The sequence below is a fragment of the Manis javanica genome, chromosome 1, assembly GCF_040802235.1.
Source record: "Manis javanica isolate MJ-LG chromosome 1, MJ_LKY, whole genome shotgun sequence".
In the NCBI taxonomy this organism is placed as follows: Eukaryota; Metazoa; Chordata; class Mammalia; order Pholidota; family Manidae; genus Manis; species Manis javanica.
In genome coordinates, this window is record NC_133156.1 from 21,439,285 (window position 1) to 21,459,078 (window position 19,794).

At 41.0% G+C, this 19,794-nt stretch overlaps 1 protein-coding gene across 2 annotated transcripts in view; it reads left to right on the top strand.

Moving 5' to 3' along the window:
• Window positions 1-6,192: 6,192 nt before the first annotated feature.
• The window catches only part of COG6 (component of oligomeric golgi complex 6), a 55,482-nt gene continuing 41,880 nt past the window's right edge, over window positions 6,193-19,794 (top strand). Inside the window, exons 1-5 of one of the 2 annotated variants that reach the window (XM_037011971.2) lie at window positions 6,307-6,446; window positions 8,561-8,643; window positions 8,820-8,963; window positions 12,904-12,975; window positions 15,672-15,730. In XM_037011971.2, coding sequence (XP_036867866.1) covers window positions 8,823-8,963; window positions 12,904-12,975; window positions 15,672-15,730 — 272 coding nt within the window. In that variant the 5' untranslated portion in view covers window positions 6,307-6,446; window positions 8,561-8,643; window positions 8,820-8,822. Of the gene's footprint in view, window positions 6,447-8,560; window positions 8,644-8,819; window positions 8,964-12,903; window positions 12,976-15,671; window positions 15,731-19,794 lie in introns of both variants that reach the window. The other variant, XM_037011970.2, reaches the window with a different exon arrangement.

Sequence of the window (19,794 nt, forward strand, 5' to 3'; positions counted from 1 at the left end):
AAAGATCAACACTTTTAGAAAGCTTACACGGTAGGTTGCTGGACTCCGGGTTCGTTCATTTCCTTTCCATTACACTGGGCAAAATTAAACAGGGAAGAGGACTGAGTGAACACAGGAGCATTAAAAAGCAATTCAACCAAGTACATTTGAAGATCTAATTGGTTCTATTATGTGATTCATGAATCGGGCAGCAGAGGACCTTTCAGTTCTACAGCACATGGTTCAGATGAAGGGACAAGGGACTGTGCCCAGATGGCGGAAGTTTCAAGAGGGAGAAGCCTGGGTGGAGACTCAGGGATCAAGTGGGGAGAGCATTCCCGGTGGGCAGGGGTGGGGGCCGGGTGCACCCTGGGGCATGTTTGCAAACACAGGCCCGGGGTGCTTGAGGGGCAGCATACAACAAACGTAGGGCTGCAGTGAGCTGCAGGGATCTCGTCTCAGAGGGTCTGGCATCAAATGACAGAGTACCTGGAGGCCAGGGACAGCTCTATGGACTTTATTCTCTACCCTAGTAGTCTCCAAAGTGGGGCACAAACCCCGGGAGGTGTGTAAGAGAAGGTGCCGGGCTGTGAGAAGATGTCAATACTCCATCTAGTTCTAATATTTAATCTTCGAAATAGAAGAAACTAAGCATGACTAAAATTTACTCTGTGGACTGATGCTGGCTCCTCACAGCCCACATTTCGGGGTCACACGGCACCTCTCACATGCAGCTGGGTGCCCCGCGGTGCTGAGGGATCGAGGGAGCCCTCTCTGCGACGTTCCAGGGAGCCTGCAGAGTTGGCGGCCACCTCTGGCTCAAATCAATACATAAGTCTAAATAAATCCATAAAGCTGACTTATTTAAACTTATACTGTTAAAATTTTACCAGGAAATGTTGCATTTAAATAAATTAAAATCACAATACGAACCCTATAAATTGTGACTTCGTCATATTTTAAAAGGCAACATACATTTTTCAGATGATTTTATATTGTTCTAATTTCCCATTTTCTTTTTCATTTTTTTTTCTGCACCTGTGGTCACCTGGATTTGCCCACATCATTCCAAAATGTATAAATTGATTGATTCCGAGGATTTGACTTTATCATTATTTTCTCTCAGCTGCGTTTTATTCCTTCCTAGAGTCATTATCACATCTTTCTTCACTCAAAAAATTTCAAGCGATGGCTAGTGGTTATGGATAGGGACCTGGAATCTAGGGGCAATTCACAGAATAATTGCCCTTGAGCTGTCTGTTAATACCCCAAGCTGGTTCATAGAGAGAGGAGGCTGTTCAAGTCCTTACATTTTTTTGCAGACAATATCATCTGGCTTTTTCTTAGCCATTTTATTTTGACTACAACTTCAGACACAGCTCTTACTTCTACTCCATAAATATAGTTGCCTAATTTGGATGCATGGCACCTTGTGCCCACCTCACCCAGTTGCAATTAATCTCTGCTGTCTGCTCAAAATTAACTGAAATCTGTGGAACAGCCCCAGTAGTTCTGTGTGCTGATGGTGTCACTAATCTCTCTACTATCTCTACTAGCCAGATTTTGCACCTTTCTTGTATAGATTACTTCCTTATCTGTCTCACAGACCACAATTTATAGCTATTATGTTGACCAGAATCACCTCTCTGGTGCTGTGTGCTGTCAGCAGGGGATCATAAATCCTGGTGTCCTGACCAGTGGGTGGGGATGTGGCAAAAGTAGACTCCCTCCAAGACTTTGAATGTCAAGCAAACGCAGAAAAAAGTGCCCGTGGGAAAGTCCTCACCACCACCAAGTGTTGCAGCTCCTGAAATCCTCTATCGCTGCTGGTCCCCAGGTGGGTCTTTAGCCTTCCCTTCAGCCCTGTCAGTGCCTTCAGACCCTTCCAGTCAATCACCCTGTCTGTTGCTTTGCGACTCCAAAACTCTGACACGGGCAGCGAAGGAGAGATGCACACAGACTTTGGGTTCCACGTACTGGAGAAAGAGTAAGAGACTGACCGTCGCTTCAGCCAGTCGGCCCCGCATCATGTGTTCTGCCTGCTGCATTCGAAGAAGGCTTGAAGTCATTACATTCATGATTGCTAAGTTTTCTAGTCTAAAACCTTCAAATTGGAGAATTTTAAGGACAAACTGAAGGATGAGAACGATTTGCAGAAAATATGCCTCATCAAAAAAGAAAATGAGAAATTTGGGTTGGTTTCACGATTCACGAGGTATCCGAAAAAGAGAAATCGGGGTCTGTTCCAATGGGAGAGGCTTCCATGCCTACAGACTGAAGAATGAGCGGTAAAGGCAAATAACAGGAGAGAGTGACAAGGGCTCAGGAAGCTGTGACTAAGACAGATGGGAGACGTGGGGCCTTTCCGTTAAAGCCCCTGAGAGAAATACCAGCAGACAGCACAGAGAAATCGATTTAACCACAAATGAAAGTGAAAAATTTCACACTCAAGTTCTCAGCTTTTCTAAAAACCTAGAGCACGGGTATGCGGTTCAGGTCCAACTAACCAGCAAACACAGAAACGTGATCCAGGGACACCATGAAACTGGCGCCAGGGGGATTTTCCCTGGAGGTGGTTTTGTGCCAATATGGCCAGTGGCCAGTGCGAGGTACAGAATCAGCTAAAGGACGCAGGGTTCGGCTTGGCGGCCAGGGACGTCCTCAGCTGACGACCCTGGGGAGCACTTTTGACCACAGTCTGGCAACATGGCTGCCCTCTGTTTCTGCCTATTTCCTGGGCTTGTTGCTCCAGTTTTTCAGAGATTCTCTGGTCTGGTAGCAACGAATCCTCAAGGAGAAGATGGGGACGTCTAGTATCTGCCGTGTGGGATGACTGGTGCTGCAGACAGTAAAACCAGCTCACATTCAGGGACGGGACTTGAGCAGCCTCCGACAGGCAACGAGTAAGCCATTCATCGGGTTTCCACCCAGGGTCGCTCTGGAATAACCGGTCTATTAATGACCACGTGGTTCCCCATGATCAGATGAACAGAACAACCAGCTCTGTGAGCATCGGGCATCCTCCTTCCTAACCACCCCCATGTTTGCTCATTTGGGCCCAAAAACAAAATAAAATGGAGACAAGAACATACACTCAGAAACATGGATTTCCTTACGCCTGCTGCAGCCAAACCTGAGTCTCCAGTATATTAACACACCCCAGGGAGACTAGCAGCCACTGAATAATTAGGTCTCATTCCTCATTGGACAGAGATATTTTGTTCAAGTGAACTGACATCATATCTGAATTTGCCTTCTTTTTCTACCACCCACTGGCTTACCAAATGCTTTATTTACCACCTAATTTTGCGTGCAACATTGCTTCTTCCCTAAAAAATCGCTTTACAGTGAATGAAGAATGTAATATCTATGGAAAGAAGCATTCTTCTATGAAGCAGCATACAAAACAGGGACAGAAGCTATTCATGCCTCATGGCTCCAGCAACCAGAGATGGCTCCTCCCAAGCTTAGGCTGCATGCTATTCTCTGAATCCTGAAAGATCAGCATTTGTCCCATTTCTGGCATAGCCAGAGTCTATGATCTAGGAACAAAGGGTGGGGCAGGGTGAGGAAGGCTCCTCTCACTGTTTCATACACGTGGAGAACTCTCGTCTCCAGAAGTCTGGCGCCACGGCCACTGCGGCTGCCTCTGGAGTTCTCTGTTGCTTAGACTTCTGCCTTCTGAAAATATAAGTATAGGTGCCTGTTACTGCAGAGCTTAGGTGTTGTGATTAGGGCCCCAGGAAAGAGAACCTGTACCAGGAGTAGCAAAGGGTCACCTTGCCTTGGACGATGTGATTCCTGGTGGCCCTGAGCAGACAGACAAGGGGGCTAGGTGGCTGTGCAAGTGACCGATCCTGACCAGGAAGGGGATTTCTGGTATACACACAGGCAGAAGGGCCAAGGACACAGCCTAGAGAGTCGCCTGTCTGCTTCCTAGGCCTCCCACACCCTGGGGCAAAACTAAAAGGAAAGTACAGCCAGACCATCAAAGGCACAGGCTCATTCTGCAGGACACTTGGGGCACTTCACCAGAGAGACCTTGGGGCAGCTACGTGTTGGCTGCAGGCAAAGGGGTCATGGAAAGGATAGAAGTCATACATTCCAAAAACAGCTCTGTGACACTTGCAGAAAGAAAGTTACGCTATGTAACCCTGCTTCCTAGTCTGTCTTCTTTCTTGAACAACTACTTTACACAGGAGGGGTTTTTGGTGGTTACATGACAATTCAGTCCATATGTTACATGGTATTGGGGAAAGAATTAGAAAAAACTAGAGAAAGATCTGACTTTGAACAGAGCAGAAAAACATTAAATTTTAGGTTGTTCCTTAAGGGATAAGGTAAGTGAGGTTTTGGTTATGTGGTAAATAAACTGAATTATATTATGCAAAGACATTCTTTTTAAGCTAAGTATGAGAGGAGTACATGCTCACATTGCCTGACTAAAGGGAAGAGACTGGTGGATGGAGGGATTTATGTATGTATGTATGGGAATGGGCATTGCATAGTATTTGAATCAATTCTTTATATTTTCAAGTAATCGTCCGCTTTCTCAGCTTCCCTGGCAATAGGCACCAATCCGTTACCTAAGCCCTGCCAAGGGGAAGCATCCAACCTAGGCTTTGGAACAAGGGAAAGTGACACAAAGCCATAGGCAGTGGAGAGTTCATCAGGAAGTCAAGTTTTAAGCAACACCGTCTCCAAACAGCACTGGCAGTGGTGCTGTGGAGGCATCCTGTGTCTGAGAAGGCCACAGAGGGATGGGAACTGGGCATGGCTGCTGCTGGGCGCAAGCTTGCTTTTTGGAATGGTGAAAATGCCCTGAAATTAGATTATAGTGATGTTTGCACAATTCTCTAAATTGGACCTCAATTAAGTTTTAAAAAACTTAGCACGTTAGTGTTTTCTTATCACTTTAAAGCTTTGTCTATTTACCTCTCCCTTTTTAAAAAAAGCAACTTTGAGATATAAATCACATGCCATATAATTGCACCCTTTAAAGCAGACAGTTCGGTGGTTTTCAGTATATTCACAGAGCTATGTAAACGTCACCGTAATCTAGATTTGGAATCTTTTCATCACCCCCAAAACAAACCTGTGCCCATGAGATGTCACTCCCCAATCGGTCCTCTCAGTAACCTCTCCACCAGAATCACTGGTCTACTTTTGGTCTCTGTAAAAATTCACCTATTCTGGAGATTTCATAAAAATGAAATGATAGAATATGTAATCTTTTGGGACTCCCCGCCCTTTGGCCACTATCATTGTCATTTATTCTGATTGTGCATATTTGTAAACGCTACAAGACGCTGTTTTAGTTAAAATTTATTTACGTGTATCTGCACAATTATGGCATACCTTTGATATGTTAATTTTGGTCCTTGAATTTGAACTTATACATTCAAGAGGAACAGTATCTCTACAATATTGAGTCTTCCTGTTGAAGAGCACATGTATCCAAGTCCTGCATATCTCTTACTGACTTCGTGCCCGGATGTTGTGTCTTAATGGTGTTTTTTCTGTTATTGAGCCCCCTTACTTCCACTGGCCAAGGGGTGCTGGTCACAGCTTTCTTGGACAGATAGGGCGTAAGGCACACTAAAGACAAAAGTCAAAGTGGTTGGTGTCAGAAAAATACTTTGCAAGGGGTTCAGACATTTCATTCTGCTGGAAGATTTTGATACTGAGAAAAGAAACAATAACGTTTGTGACGCAGACGTTCTGGGAACCTACCTCTCGTCCCGTCGTGTCGCTTACTCTCGGCCCCGCCCCCGGGAAGGGCCCCGCGCCTTCGGCCTCTGCGTCTGCCTGTCCCCCACCGGGACTGGTTCCGCCCTTTCTTATTTTTAGATATGGTGACATTTCTCTATTAAAAAAGGAAAAAATATCCGAAACTATAGCCTGACACTGTTTACATCACTTAGAATGAGCAAATATGGACATTTTATAAACTCTGCAATATTTTTAATGTTGCAGAATCACTGACACGTCTCCACGACGAGCCGCTATCCCCGAGGCGGTCTTTTGTCGTGGCCGGAACTCCTGCGCCCCTTACCCGCCTCCCCACCGTAACTCGGTGAACTTGAACTCGCCCCGCGCCGACCGACCGGACCCTGCTGGGGGCAAGTCTCGCGTGAGTCTCTTCCTCCCGGCCCCGCCTCCCGAGAACGGCAGCACCACCGCGCTTCCTCCCGCGGGCGGGGGCGGCAGGTCCTCGTCTTCCGGTGCCCGAGCGCATGCGCTGCACGCGGCGCACAGGCGCAGTTGCGGCGCTGCCGGCCCTGATCGTGGCGGGGGGCGTGTCGCGCGGCGAGATGGCGGAGGCTGGCGGGGAGGTGGCCGCTGTTCCCGCAGCCGGGGCCGCCAACGGCCTCGGCCCTGGGGCCGGCGGGACCGCGGCGCCGACCAGCAACCCGCTGTCGCGGAAGTTGCGTAAGATCCTGGAGACGCGGCTGGACAACGACAAGGTACCGGCCACGGGCGGCGCGTCGGTCGGCGCCCGCTCCCTCGCCCCTCGTCCCTCGTCCCCGCGCGCAGGGACTCGTCGCCCGGCCGGGGCGCGCGAGAAGCGGAGGCCCCTCCGCGGAAAGCACCTGCCCCTCGGAGGCCCCGGGTCTGGGACCGGGCGGCGGAGCCCGTGCCCGCGGGGAGCCCGGCCCGGAGGGCGAGGCGGACGAGCAGCTCCACCGGGGGAAAAGGGCAAAGCAAGCGCCGCCCGCTCGGGCCGCCACGAAGCCGTCGCCGCCGGTGTTGGCAGGTGTCTGCGATGTGCGGGCCCTGCGCGCCCAGCTCCTGTCTAGCACCTTCTCTGCACCGTTGAGTCGCTAGGTAGATGGGTCATGCCAGCGTACCGTTAGAAATGCATGTAGAAGGGAGAGGATTTTATAGGCGAATCTGCAGGTAACAGAAAATAGGCCGCCAAGAAGGATATGTGCGTAAAAAATTGTAGTAAGTCAGAACGACAGGCTTCTTAGGTAGAACCACCAAGTTGACGGCGCTCTGCGTACGCCCCTAACCGCTCGGCGCCTGCGCCGCATCACTTCGGAACTGGGAACACTGCCCGCGGTGGGGAGGGTTCAGGAGTCCATCTCCGTTCTCAGCACAGTGCCCGGCACTCACAGACCCTTATTACATGTCAGTTTCACCGTGCAATTTATTGTTTAATGTGTCCGACACCGGCATTCATTATCTCACTTAATACAGTTACTCTGATGTAGATACCGCTGTCTCCTTTTTACCCGTGAGAAGAATAAGGTGCGGGGAGAAGTGTACTTAGATTAAGACATCTGACTAGCGACTGGTGGAGCTGTGACTTGCACCGGAGACTGTTCCTTCAGCATTTACTGACTTCTACTTTGAGCCAGTGTCTACAGCCAAAGAAATGGCCTTGTTTTATTTTATATTTTATTTTGTACAATAAATATTTGTAGTTGTAGAGATATGTTTGCTCTCTCTTACATACTGAAAAGCTTTACCCGTTTCTGTCAGCCCAGCCCATATTTCAAAATAACATTGTAAGAGAAACATGGAAAGGTAAGCCCGTTAGAATTTATTTTTTAGTTGAGGTGTAGGAACTTGTAGGATTTCGGGTACCATGGGGTATCCTGGGTTTAGGCCCCTGTGCTCTCTCCATATTCTCTCTGTAGGAGAAGTCTTGTTACTTTCGTGGTCTTAAGTAGCAAAAAGCGTGATGATTTGCAGATGTATCAGCCTGTTCCTGACATCTCCGCTGGGCTCCTGTTGTCTAGGTGACACCTTCACTGGATATACCTGGTCTACATCATAAAAACTCAGTGTCCAGAACTTTTGCTTTCTGATAGTAAAGAACATCACCGTTACCCACTCAAGCAGGAAGTGTCTAAATTTTTGATGCCTTTCATTTTTTTCTCATCTCACATTCAGTCCATTAGTAAGTCCTATATAGACTTACTACCTTTTTTTGGAATAGACCCTACCTTTTTTTGGAATACCTCCTCTCCTTTTCATCTGACCTAGAACTGTCTTGGTCTAAATCACTATCAAGCCTTGTTTGGTTATTTTAGTTTCTTCCTACCTGCTGGCTTCCTTTCTTGTTCCCACCTACTATCCATTCTCACGAAGTCAGGATAACCTTTTGAATGTAGAAAGCACAGGACATTACTACTTTGCTTAAAACCTCCCGTGGTTCCTACAGCTTCAATCACCCTGGCCTTCCTGCTTCTTTTGGGTCTGGTTACTGTGTTTCTTCTGCCTGTGAAAGGCTTTGCGTCCAGGGATGCCTCTTTCCTACCCCTCAGGCCTCAGTTCAGAATTCCCCTTAGAGAGAGGCCTTCCTGTAAGTGCCGCTCCCACTCACTCTGCCCCTAGCCTGAAGGCTGCGTGTGGTACTTATTTCTTACATGCATCCTCCCAGAGGTAGTTCATGCTTTAGCCAGTAAATACGCATGTACGAAGTCCTCTTTATTTTTAATACTTGTTGGTATAACTGTTCCTATACCTTGCTCTTTCACTTACTGTATCTTAAAGTTCATATTATGTAAGTACATAGAGAATTTTCACCTTTTCAAAAACATATATCATTTCTTTAACCAATTCCTTTTAGATGGACTTTAAGGTTATTTCCAGTCTATACCATTCCAAACTATTCTGCAATGAATGACCTAGTATATATGCCACAGTACACAAGTAAGTATATTCTGTGTTTCAGAAGTAAGTTTACTGCTCAGTAATGTGAACGTTATCCAGAATTTTTTTTGATTGTTCGTTGGAAACAAATCATTTGAGAATGATTTCAATAAATTTAGGCTTGAGATTATGCGAAAATTGATCCCAATAATTTTCTTCTGTTCTCAATTGTGCAGGAGATGTTGGAAGCTCTCAAGGCACTTTCAACCTTTTTTGTTGAAAATAGTTTGCGGACTCGAAGAAATTTACGTGGAGATATTGAACGCAGAAGTTTAGCCATCAATGAAGAATTTGTGAGCATTTTCAAGGAGGTGAAGGAAGTATGTAAACTCTTTGTACTTAACACTGAGAATTTACTGCATGCCTGTCTCTGTGCTAAATATTTCTATGAATTGGGTTGATATGTTTGGTATTTATATACCATGTTCAAATAGAAAATTTACCTACTCCAGAAGCATAAGGTCTTTAAATTCATGTGATCTCTGATCTGTGACCCCCACTAATGTTGCTGCATAGAAAGTTGAAACATTTCTTCTAGAATAGTCTGTTAGAAGTTTTAGCTTTTTTAACAACAAAAAACATTTCTCTGAATGGTTTTCCAGTGGAATATTCCCTCATTGAATAAACCTGTCTTGGATAACCACTTCTCCATTAGAGATTAATTAAGATTGAGTTACTTTACTAAGTGCATCCTAAATTATGACATTTTCAGATTGAATAAGATCAATTCCTTCAGTGCATAAATAATGATTCATCATACTAGAGTGAGCAGTGTACTCACCATAGGGTAAAAAGGAACTTTGTTTATTATTTATTGTGTAAAATTTTGTTAATCATGTTAACACTACATAGTTATTTCTTTGTGAGTCGAATGGAAGTATAATGCATGGGTTCAATGAGTACTTAATAAAAACAAATTATGCTTAATAGTAATTCATTGCCTGAAGGCTAATAATCTACAAGGTTGAAAGGGAAGTTTGATAGTGTTCATAAAAATAGAAAAAGATGGTAGCAAAGAGTTGCTATTTCCCACTGAAAGGAACAATTTTATCAATATCAGAGAGCAATGAAACTACCTAAGATGATTGGTAAAGTGACAAAAGAACTTTGGAGCTGATACGAAGAGGCTTCCACTGGCCAAAGATAGGATGATTGTAGCATCAATAACAATTACTCAGTGGACCAAACATTTCAAACATGTTTAAGTTCGTGAATTCATAATAATACTAAAACAGAAACTTCATTGGTTATCTGCAACGGACAAGGGAAAACTCATTTAGAAAGCTGCGAGGTAGGACGAAGGAGTCAAGCATTTATCCAGTTTTGTATACCAACTACATAGTTGTTGAGGGAGGCTTCTCTTTACAGAAACATTCCATCTGTTAAATAGGGAAGACTTGATATATTTAGAAGATTAGAAGGTTTTGCAACAATTGCTGATTTTATGGATCTAGGTCAGGGTTTCTAAACTTGGTGCTATTCACATTTTGGGCCACATCATCGTTGGGGACTGTCTTCTGCAGTGTGGGTCACTGAGTAGCATCCCTGACCTCTGTCCACTAGATCCAGTAGCAGTACTTTTCCCCGAGTTGTTCCAGACACTGGAATGTCCCTCTGGGGGGTACTCAACAGAGCAAAACACTCAACAGGGCAAAAACTGCTCCTGTTGAGAACCACTGATTTAGTCATTGGTCATCACTGGTTGGTCACCTCGCAGAAAGAGAAACAAACATATGCGACTCCTCATGAAAGTACACAGCATCACCTGGGAAGGATTTGTGCTGGAGTATAATCAGGCTTCCAGATCCATTTGCTGACTTACAGGCAATGCTGGGGACAGAGGAGTGCGCTACCATCACAGAGGTGCAGGGAGCTAATACGGAACTGTACAGGCAAGTGAACTCGTTCCGTCAACAACTACATTGTAAGAAAGAGGAGACGGGAAATAGGGATGAATGAGAAGCTATAGATTAAAAAAAAAAAAGTATCAACCAGTTGTTGTTTTTAAATCTTTTTTCTCAACTTGAACAAATTATTACTTTTTTCCTTTTTTTAAATTACAATATCATTGATATACAGTCTTATGATGGTTTCATAGAAACAACACTGTGGTTTCAACATTGAACAAATTATTTGAAAATTGAGACAATTGGCAAAATTTAAACACTGACTAGATATTTGATATTAAGATTATTGTTAAATGTTTAGATGTGAAAATACCTTTTTTAAGAGTCCTCTTAGAAGTACATGCTGATACAGCAAAGTGATATGATATCTGAATTCAAAAATAATTCGATTTTTGGTGGAGGGAGAAGGTGAATGGGAGGCGAGATAGAAGGGGTAGCGGGAGAGACCGAACAGTGGTCATGAGTTTATAACTGCGGAGCTGAGTGACATGTACACAGGCGTTCACACTGTCTCAACTTTCGGGTATATTTAAAAATGTTCCATGATAAAGAGTTTAGAAAAACTTTATCATACATAATTTTATTTCATTGGGAAAAAAAGGAAGTTTGCTCCAAGTTCAAATGAGGACTTTATAAGTAACATAAAAGCCATTGAACTGCAATTAGCAAACCTTAGCATTTAAGTCATATAAAGAGACTTAATTTCTATTATTTTACAGATCAAACCCATTCAGTATATTTTGGTAGCTAAAGTAAATATTAGAGTACTTACTCTTGAGCCAGCTGGCTGATATGTTACAATGCTTTCTTATTAGGTTACATAGTGAGATAAGGGAATGGTGAAATCAGTTTGCTTAGATATCTGCTACTGCAGATGCTGATATTTTAAATCATGCTGCTTTTACTGTTCACCTTAAAGCAGTTTAGGACCTAGTTTAATAATTTGATTTACCTTATTTGTAGTGAAATATAGAAGGTAACATTTGAAAATACTTTTATATAGGACCTTTATAAAAGTATTTATTGAGAGAAGGGGAAGATTCTTAATTCTGGATCTAAGATTTATGCCCATACTCAGACTTTGTAAATCTGGTTTATCCTCACATTTTGTTTGTAGCCTAGCTTGGCTGCTTTCTTATTTCTTGCCCTCTGATTGGCCCATCCCCTCATAAAACTCATGTTTCTACTTGGAGGTCTAGACTGTTTTGAAAGGGGTTGCCTGCTGTCTGCCACTGAAACTTTCATCCCCTGAGCACCCTGAGTTCTACTGTGTGACCCTGAGCTGGGGGAAGAAGTCATAGTGTAGGATGAAGTTACATGTGATCTTGTGATACCAGGTTTTCATATCTTTTCATCAGTTCAGTAAAGACTAGGGGATAGTTTGGTAGAGTGTAGAGCCTCAGAGACCTTTTTTTAATCAGTCCATGCGAGGAATAACAACCTGAACTTAAATAGTAGCTGTTTGGGTAGCAAAAAAGAAATAGATAACACGTGAAGGGGTATAAATGATAGGACTTAGTGCCCTTAAATTCCATTCGTGTATGTGGAGGGAGCAGGAAGCAGAGGTCTGTAGGGAGAGAAAGTTACTGGGAAAATGATCGAATTTTTGGCTCTGATATGTGATGATTTTCAGCAAGATAGAGGAGGCACTCTTTTTAGCTTACTGGGTTTTCAAATTTACTTGTTTGTATTAATTGTTACAAATGATTAATTATATAAAAGTTAGATAACAAGGTCAGAAATGGAACAGACTCTGTCACCCAGAAGTGAAGTAACTATTGCCGGTATTTTACTGTGTGGCCTCTCCTGTGCTCTTCCGTACATGGATGTGTAGTTTTCTAAAAAGTTAAAAAAGTATTATATGAGTTGTTTTATAACACTTTCTTTTTACCTTATATGTACATCTTTCCATAGCAACAAACATATATATGCACACACATTATCATTGTTAATGTACACACAGATTTCCATTGTCTGGCCTAATGTTTCACATTTTCCATTTGTTTTAGGCAACTCTGTGTGATCACCTTATGTATATTTTTGTACACTTAAACCTGATTAATTCCTTAGGATAAATTCTTAGTATTAGATACACTGAATAAAGAGATATTAAATATATTTCCAAAGCATTTGCCATTTCTTGTTGCCATACCCTCTGAGAAGAATATACTGATTCCTTTACATGTTTTCTAACACTGGATGTGATTCTTAAATCATTTCCAACCTTAAACATGGCATCTTTTCTCATGCTTTGGCAAAAATAATTCATGAGATGCAAGTAAGGATTTAGTAAAGAGAAGAGAAATACCTTTAACAATATATATAAGACTTGATGCTATTTTCTCCTTTCCAGGAACTTGAAAGTATAAATGAAGATGTGCAAGCAATGAGCAGCTGTTGCCAGGACATGACGAGTCGCCTCCAGGTACTATGTAGTGGCTGGATTTCAGCATAGTTGATGGCACAGAGTCAGCTTCCAGACATGCTCTCTGAGATGTCATGCCTTGCAGGAAGTTTGAGTATTCCTATTATACTTATCTTTTTTAATTACAAATGTCTTAGTGTTTCTTGGGGTGATGGGGTTTACTAATATTGTTGAGGTAACTCCAGAGCCTTGTATTTTGATCCAGCCAGTACTACAGAGCTCACTGTAGAATTTGATGAACTTCTCAATGCCATAAATTCAGCAGGAATGAATTCCGTAGTATAAGGCCTTTGGAATAAGTCCACACTAAAGTTGTACCATATAAGACGCAGCTTAAATATCATGCCCAGCCTGAAAAAATTCTTGGGAAAATATGTATAATGTTAGGTCCGTTTATTAAAGCAGTTCCAGACCTCTAGTTTGGCTTCAGAGTTAGCCTTCAACCTAAATACACTCATTCATGTAATTTCGGAGTAGCGAATAGAATAGATTACTCCTAAGAATCAGCGTGATTATGTATACAACCTGCACACTTTTATTCCCAGCTTACACCTGTCAGCTTCTCCTTGAACTGTTGACCACTACGGTGACCCAGGAAGAATCAATCTATACATGTTCACAGAGTAATCGTGGGCTGCTTGCAGGATCTGCGTCCACTTAAATCATAGAAATCAGTTCATTTTGACAGTTTTATGTACCCATGAAACAACCACCATAATCAAGATGTAAAACATTTTTATCACTTGCAGAAGATTCCCTGATAGCTTTTTAAGTTGAATATTAAAGAATATTTTATATTGCCTATTGTTTACATTCATTTTTGATTCTTAGATTGGTTGGAATTAGAGTAAAAATTTAGAAGTTGTGTTCATCCACTGGCACTAATTTATCTGGATATAATGTCATTGGACTCTTAATAGTTCCCACTTATACTGTCAACTCTAGAATAACATTTTCAATTTATTCATAAAGAAAAATGTTTCTTGGAGTGTCCCCCCAACCCTTTTTCATTGCAGGCTATTATACATGGGACTAAGTTGTTAACATTTTCTAAAATACTTTGGCTTTGGGACATTTTAAAAATAACTATTACTGTAAGATACATTTAGAAATTTCAGCGTTAACTTTTTTATATGCTTTGGCCTATCCCTTTGGCTGTGGTTTTCCTTGGATAAATTACATTTAGAGGTATATGTTTATTGTTTAATGAGAAATAATCATCCTTAACATTTAAGGTAAGTTGGAAATTGTTTTACAATAATAATCTTCACTAGTATTATCGAGCATTTGGGAATCTGCCACAATTTATAAATGAAGAGTCAGGAAATATGCAGGCAATCTGACTACCTAACATCATAACATCAGGTATCATACTGCAGTGATTACAGTGGTTTTGTTTGTAAGCTGCACCCTCAATTTAATAGTGACTGAGGCTACAAAAGGAAGGTAGAGAGCATTTGTGAGATTGACTTTGTGAAGGATTCCTTTTCATCAAATATTAAAGTGTAAATATCTTTAGAACTGAGGAAATACTATATTTAAAAAATTGCACAGGCCAGAATAAGGGTGGAAGTGGATCTTTAAAGCAGAGTAACTAGGAAGGGTAAGCATTTGAATAAGTTACTGGATATAAAGAGTAATCGTTGTAGAAGAGTACCGGGAGGGCCATCACCATTCCTTACAAGTGACTGGTCTGCTGAATTGTCTCAGTTCAAGTTATTTTTCTTGAAAATATCTACTATTTGCTAGGTGCGTAATTTGGTTGCAAGGAACACAGACTCAAACTAGCTTCTCTAGAGATGCGGGAGGGGCTGTTATTGCCAAAGTTCTATTGACAGCTTGGGAGTTTGCACCCAGAACTCGTGTGTGTGTGTGTGTCTGGGGGTGGGGGGTGGGGGTGGGCTAGATCTAATGCAGTTCTAGAAACGTGAGCAGCGGAGCTGGGCGCGTCTCTGGCTGACTCACAACTGCCCGCTCCCCTCGCTGCTGGCTGCCCTGCGAGCAGGTCTTTGAGAATCTCACGGGCTACATTCGTCTTTGTTTCGAGCCACCTTATAAACATCTGCCTAATCCTTGGATAGACTACGTGTTCAGGTTTTCTCTCCTGGCCCTTCGGCTCTGGCTTGCGGGAGGGAGAACTGCTCTGTATGAAGCTTGGTCAGACGCCCCGTGCCCATTAGTAGGGCTGGCGCTCGGCGTCACCAGAGCCCTGGACGAGGGCAGCTTGTGCGTCCCGACTCTCAGGCCTGTGTCTCCACTTGGCATCCTTGTCGCATTTCACACCAGCCTCACGGTGACCTCACTTCTCCCTCCCTCCGCTCAGAGGTCTCGTGGTGTCTCGGCGCAGCATGTGCGCGAGGAGATGAGGCTTCTCATCCTTAACTTGCTCTTCCCGTGCTTCTCTGCCACTAAAAAGCATCGGGAACCGTGAAACTGCTCAGCAAGCATCCTGACATCCATCTTATGTAAGCCTCAGCATTGTGTGTGTACTGGGGACTCTGAATGAGTCCCTCTTAGTAAAGATGGTCTGTGAGCCTTAAAATGCCAATTTCAAGTACTTGAGCCTTTTTAATACTTTTGAATTGTGGAGCATCATCTCGTCTGCTATAGGCCTGCTTTCCAGTAAGTGGCAGTATTAGTTATCTGAAGTATTGCACAGTGAAATGTCCTGATGTTAGATGTATTTGTAATTTTAGGCAGCAAAGGAACAGACTCAAGATTTAATAGTAAAAACCACCAAGCTTCAAGCGGAAAGGTAAGTTTTTCTTTATATACTCACCTCTTCATTAATTTGGAGATTAAGTGGAAAGAAAATAATAGATAATTCCATATCAGTTGAAACAAAATAATAATAAACATGATTAAAAATTCATAAAACATAATAAAGTTCTAAGCAGTTATCCAAGAGTAAAATAAACATATAACAATAGGAATATCAAACTTGATACTGAGATTGAGGGATTTTTCCCTCTTTGGAGGGGAGAATGTGTTGTTTATTGTTTGCTGTGGAATTAAAAAGGATTACTTTTTAACTTGTAGATGTTCTCAGATTGTAAGTAATTTTATTTTTTCACAATCATTGTCTCTTATTTTGTAACTGATTAATCTCTGGCGTAATTGTTGACTATATAAATTCTTGTGTAGTTTACAAATAGATGTACTGATATTTGTTGACTGAATAAATGGGTGAATGAAGGTGAGTATAATATAGATTTGTGTATTTTAGTGGTTTTCACAGCCATGTGTAATACATTGTTTTGATTGCTTCTCTTTTCCTACAAAAATGAACTTCTTGAGAACAATGACAATTTCTTATTCTCTTGGTGTGTCTGCAGTGCCTAACACACTGTAGATTCAATAAATAATTTTTGAGTGAATGGATAGGGAATGAAATTATTCTTATGTCAGGAAAGAAACCCAAAAGCTGAAAAGTAAGCATTGTATTGGAGCATGTAACATAGATCGGACTCTGATTAATGTCTACAGGAGGTGATATTAGAACTTTGTCCTTTTCAAAACTATTTAAGAAGGTTGTATTCATTATTTTAGTAAGCCTGTGAAAGCATTTTAGCCTGGTATACCTTTGGAAGTGGAAACTTGTGACTTTCTGGTATCACAAGAGCTATAAATATGATGTGCCAATTGAATATTTGTGTGAAAGTATTTTAGGAAAATTATGTAGCAGAAATGATAATAGATTCCTGGGAGCTGGCAGAGAGTTGTTTTTCCATTTTAAAATAATACCTTTTCTTTTTAACAGAATTTAAACAAGCAGTTAGCTTTAGAAATAGAAATTCTGTGGGCTTATTTGCACTTAATATGATACTCTTATTCAGACAGATGTATAAATGACACGAATATTTCTCCAGCGGGGTTAGATGGCCAGTCGTGACAGGTGGTGCTCTAGGAGGTGAAGTCATGTAGAATTGCCTTCACAGACCTGCAGCCTGCAGCCTAACATTTCCCATTAATATTTAGTTGATAGAAGATGGGTTTCATTGATAATCAGGAAAAAGCTATATCCATGTAAATATATTTCCATACTTCTTAATACTATTGCAGTCACTATTCTTTATATTTTTTATTGTCTCTTGTAAACACCCCACCAGCCAGAATTTCTCTCTAGACTCAGAAAAAATAGTCTGGTGAATGTTTGTTTACTCTTGAGGTGTAGTATGTTATAATGGAAAGAATGAAGCCTTTGAAGACAAAAACCTGAATTCTAATATAAGTTTTGGGTAAGAGCTCATCAGATTTTTAATTCTGTCCAAATTATTTCTTAACCTCCCTCAGCCTCAATTTCCACATCTGGAAAGGGGGAATAATATCTGTGTCACAGGGTTGTTGTGGTGAGTCAGTAATTCACAAAGAGTGCTGCACTCACTGTCTGACGGACATCAAGGCGCATCACCCCTCTGTTCTCCCTGCTAGTTGGCAAGGCTGCGTTGCATGTCTTGTTTATACCTTGGCTTTGGTGGCCAGAAGCTGAGCTCTTCTGTGCTTAATTGCAATAGCTTCCCTTGGCTATGTTACTTACTTTCTCATCCTTTCTCTTTATTTCTTACTGTTTTGTTTTTTAATATTTAAAATCTTAATTGTGTTACTTGTTATAAACTATTGTAGGTTTTGAAGTTGGAGAAAAAATATAAAGTTCTTTATTTTGTTGAAATCTGAATGTAAAGGTATACTACAGAAGCATGTGTGTGTGGCAGGGGAGCTTTGGACCTCTCCTTTCTTCCTGTCTCATTGATATGTATAAAATTTAGAGAGGAAAATTAAAATCAGATATAAATTCACCACCCAGGTATAGCCACTATTAGAGTATTTCTGCCCAGAGTGAGTATGTTTTACTTTTTTCACTTACTTGCATTTTTCTGTGTCTCTTAATTTAGAAAACCAGGTTTCTTAGTGGTGACATTCATCATGTTTTATTTTATGAATGAACGAACCTGTGTTTAAGCATATGAAAATTATTGAATGTTTGTATTATTTCCATTACTAAAAATAATGGTTTAGTACATGTTTTTAAATCAAATGTGCATTTCAGATTATTTCCTTAAGATATATTCCTAGAATCGTAAACTAGTGAGTCAACTGATACAAACTTTTAAATGTCCTGATGCATATTGCCTACGCATACAAACATATCTCTCAAAGAAGAATATCCCTATTTACTATTGAACTTTTATCAGAAATGAGAATGTCTTTTTTAAACCCTTGTCAGCATTTTTCATAGATCAGAAATAGTATCACACTTTTAATATAGATTTCTTTGAACATTAGTAGATCACCATTCTTCTCATTTTCTTCGACCATTTATATGTTTTTTGTTTTGGTTTGTATCTTATGCCCATTTTTTTCTTTTAACCTTCTGTTATTTTGAAATTATTTGGTGGAGGTCAGATTAAAAGATAAAGTTAAAATATGACAGGCATGTTTTCAGGAAGAAAATCAATGAGTGCACCATATCATAAGTTATGTCCTGAGATGGTTTGAAAGAATCATTGGACAGATTAAACAGGTGTTTTTAAATACTTAGGCCGTGTATGAATACATGTCCTAAAAATTCGTGTGTTTATGTGTTTTTATGTCTATTTTATTTTTTAAAAATGGGAGTTGCTATACGTATTTTCTTGTGACTTGTTTTTTTGTACCTATAAAATGCTTTATAAATCATTTTATGTTAATATGTATATATCTACCTCATTTTTTATTATCCTGCAGTGATTATTTGCTAATTTATTTATCTATTGTATAATATACAGAGTGATTACATGAACACCTCTTGAAGCTGTAATTTATACTAATCATATGTTTTATGTTAACATTTCTTTCATATAATTTTTATTTAGACATTTAAAAGCCCTCCAGAGATACCGTATTTCAGTAGTGATGTAGCTGAGGGCAGGGTCTGCATGGTGTGGACCTCGGGTCGCAGCAGCCTCTGGCTTAGGGTCTTAACAGGGTGGGTCCCCATTAGTGTCACTCGATTGCACAGATGCTCCCAAACCGAATCACTGGGCTCTCTGACAGTAGCTTTCAATCAGAATGACCATGAAATTTTACCTGGGAAGAGTATATATGGTAAAACTAATGTAATATATGATTTAAAAAGTATACTAGAGTAATATATTTTAAAAATACATTAGAATTTATTTTGTTGCTACTTTAAAGTTGTCATCTTGAGACACCAAGCCGTTGTTTTGGTAGTGTGGCTGTTGTAAAATATATTTTTGGACCAAGTACTTTGTAGATATAGAGCCTCTGATTCAAAGTCTTTATTTGAGTGATTGATTTTTAGATAGAGTCAACAATATAATGTTACCTGGAATTAATTTTAATGAGTAAGGGGTATGATCAAGATGAGTAATACTAGATTTGGTTAAAACAAAATAAAGCTATAAAGAAATTTATTTTCCTTTGTGTCTATTAAGTTGACTCTAAAGACAGATTCGAAAGAAGTTCCAAAAAGGTTTTTGAAGTGGGTAATTTGTGTAGTCTCAAGGAATTTAGAGAAATTTTTTAGAATTACTTTAAATCTCGTATGATAATGATTGGAGCTTTATGTAAGAGTGTAAAACAAAACCCAAGGTAACTTCAAAATCTGCACTAGATGATTAAGGACACTTGCCATTTATCTGTAAGTTTAATTAGGTGACGCGCCTTTCCATTTGAGATGAGTGGAACGTTACTGCCGCCTGGAGGACTTCCCTGGCTTTCTGTGTTACTCAACAGGAGCATTTGACTGAAGTAAACCTAAACGGAGGGGTACAAAGAAAGGTGGCGGATGGTGTGGCCTTCCCTACACAGTGTTAGTCC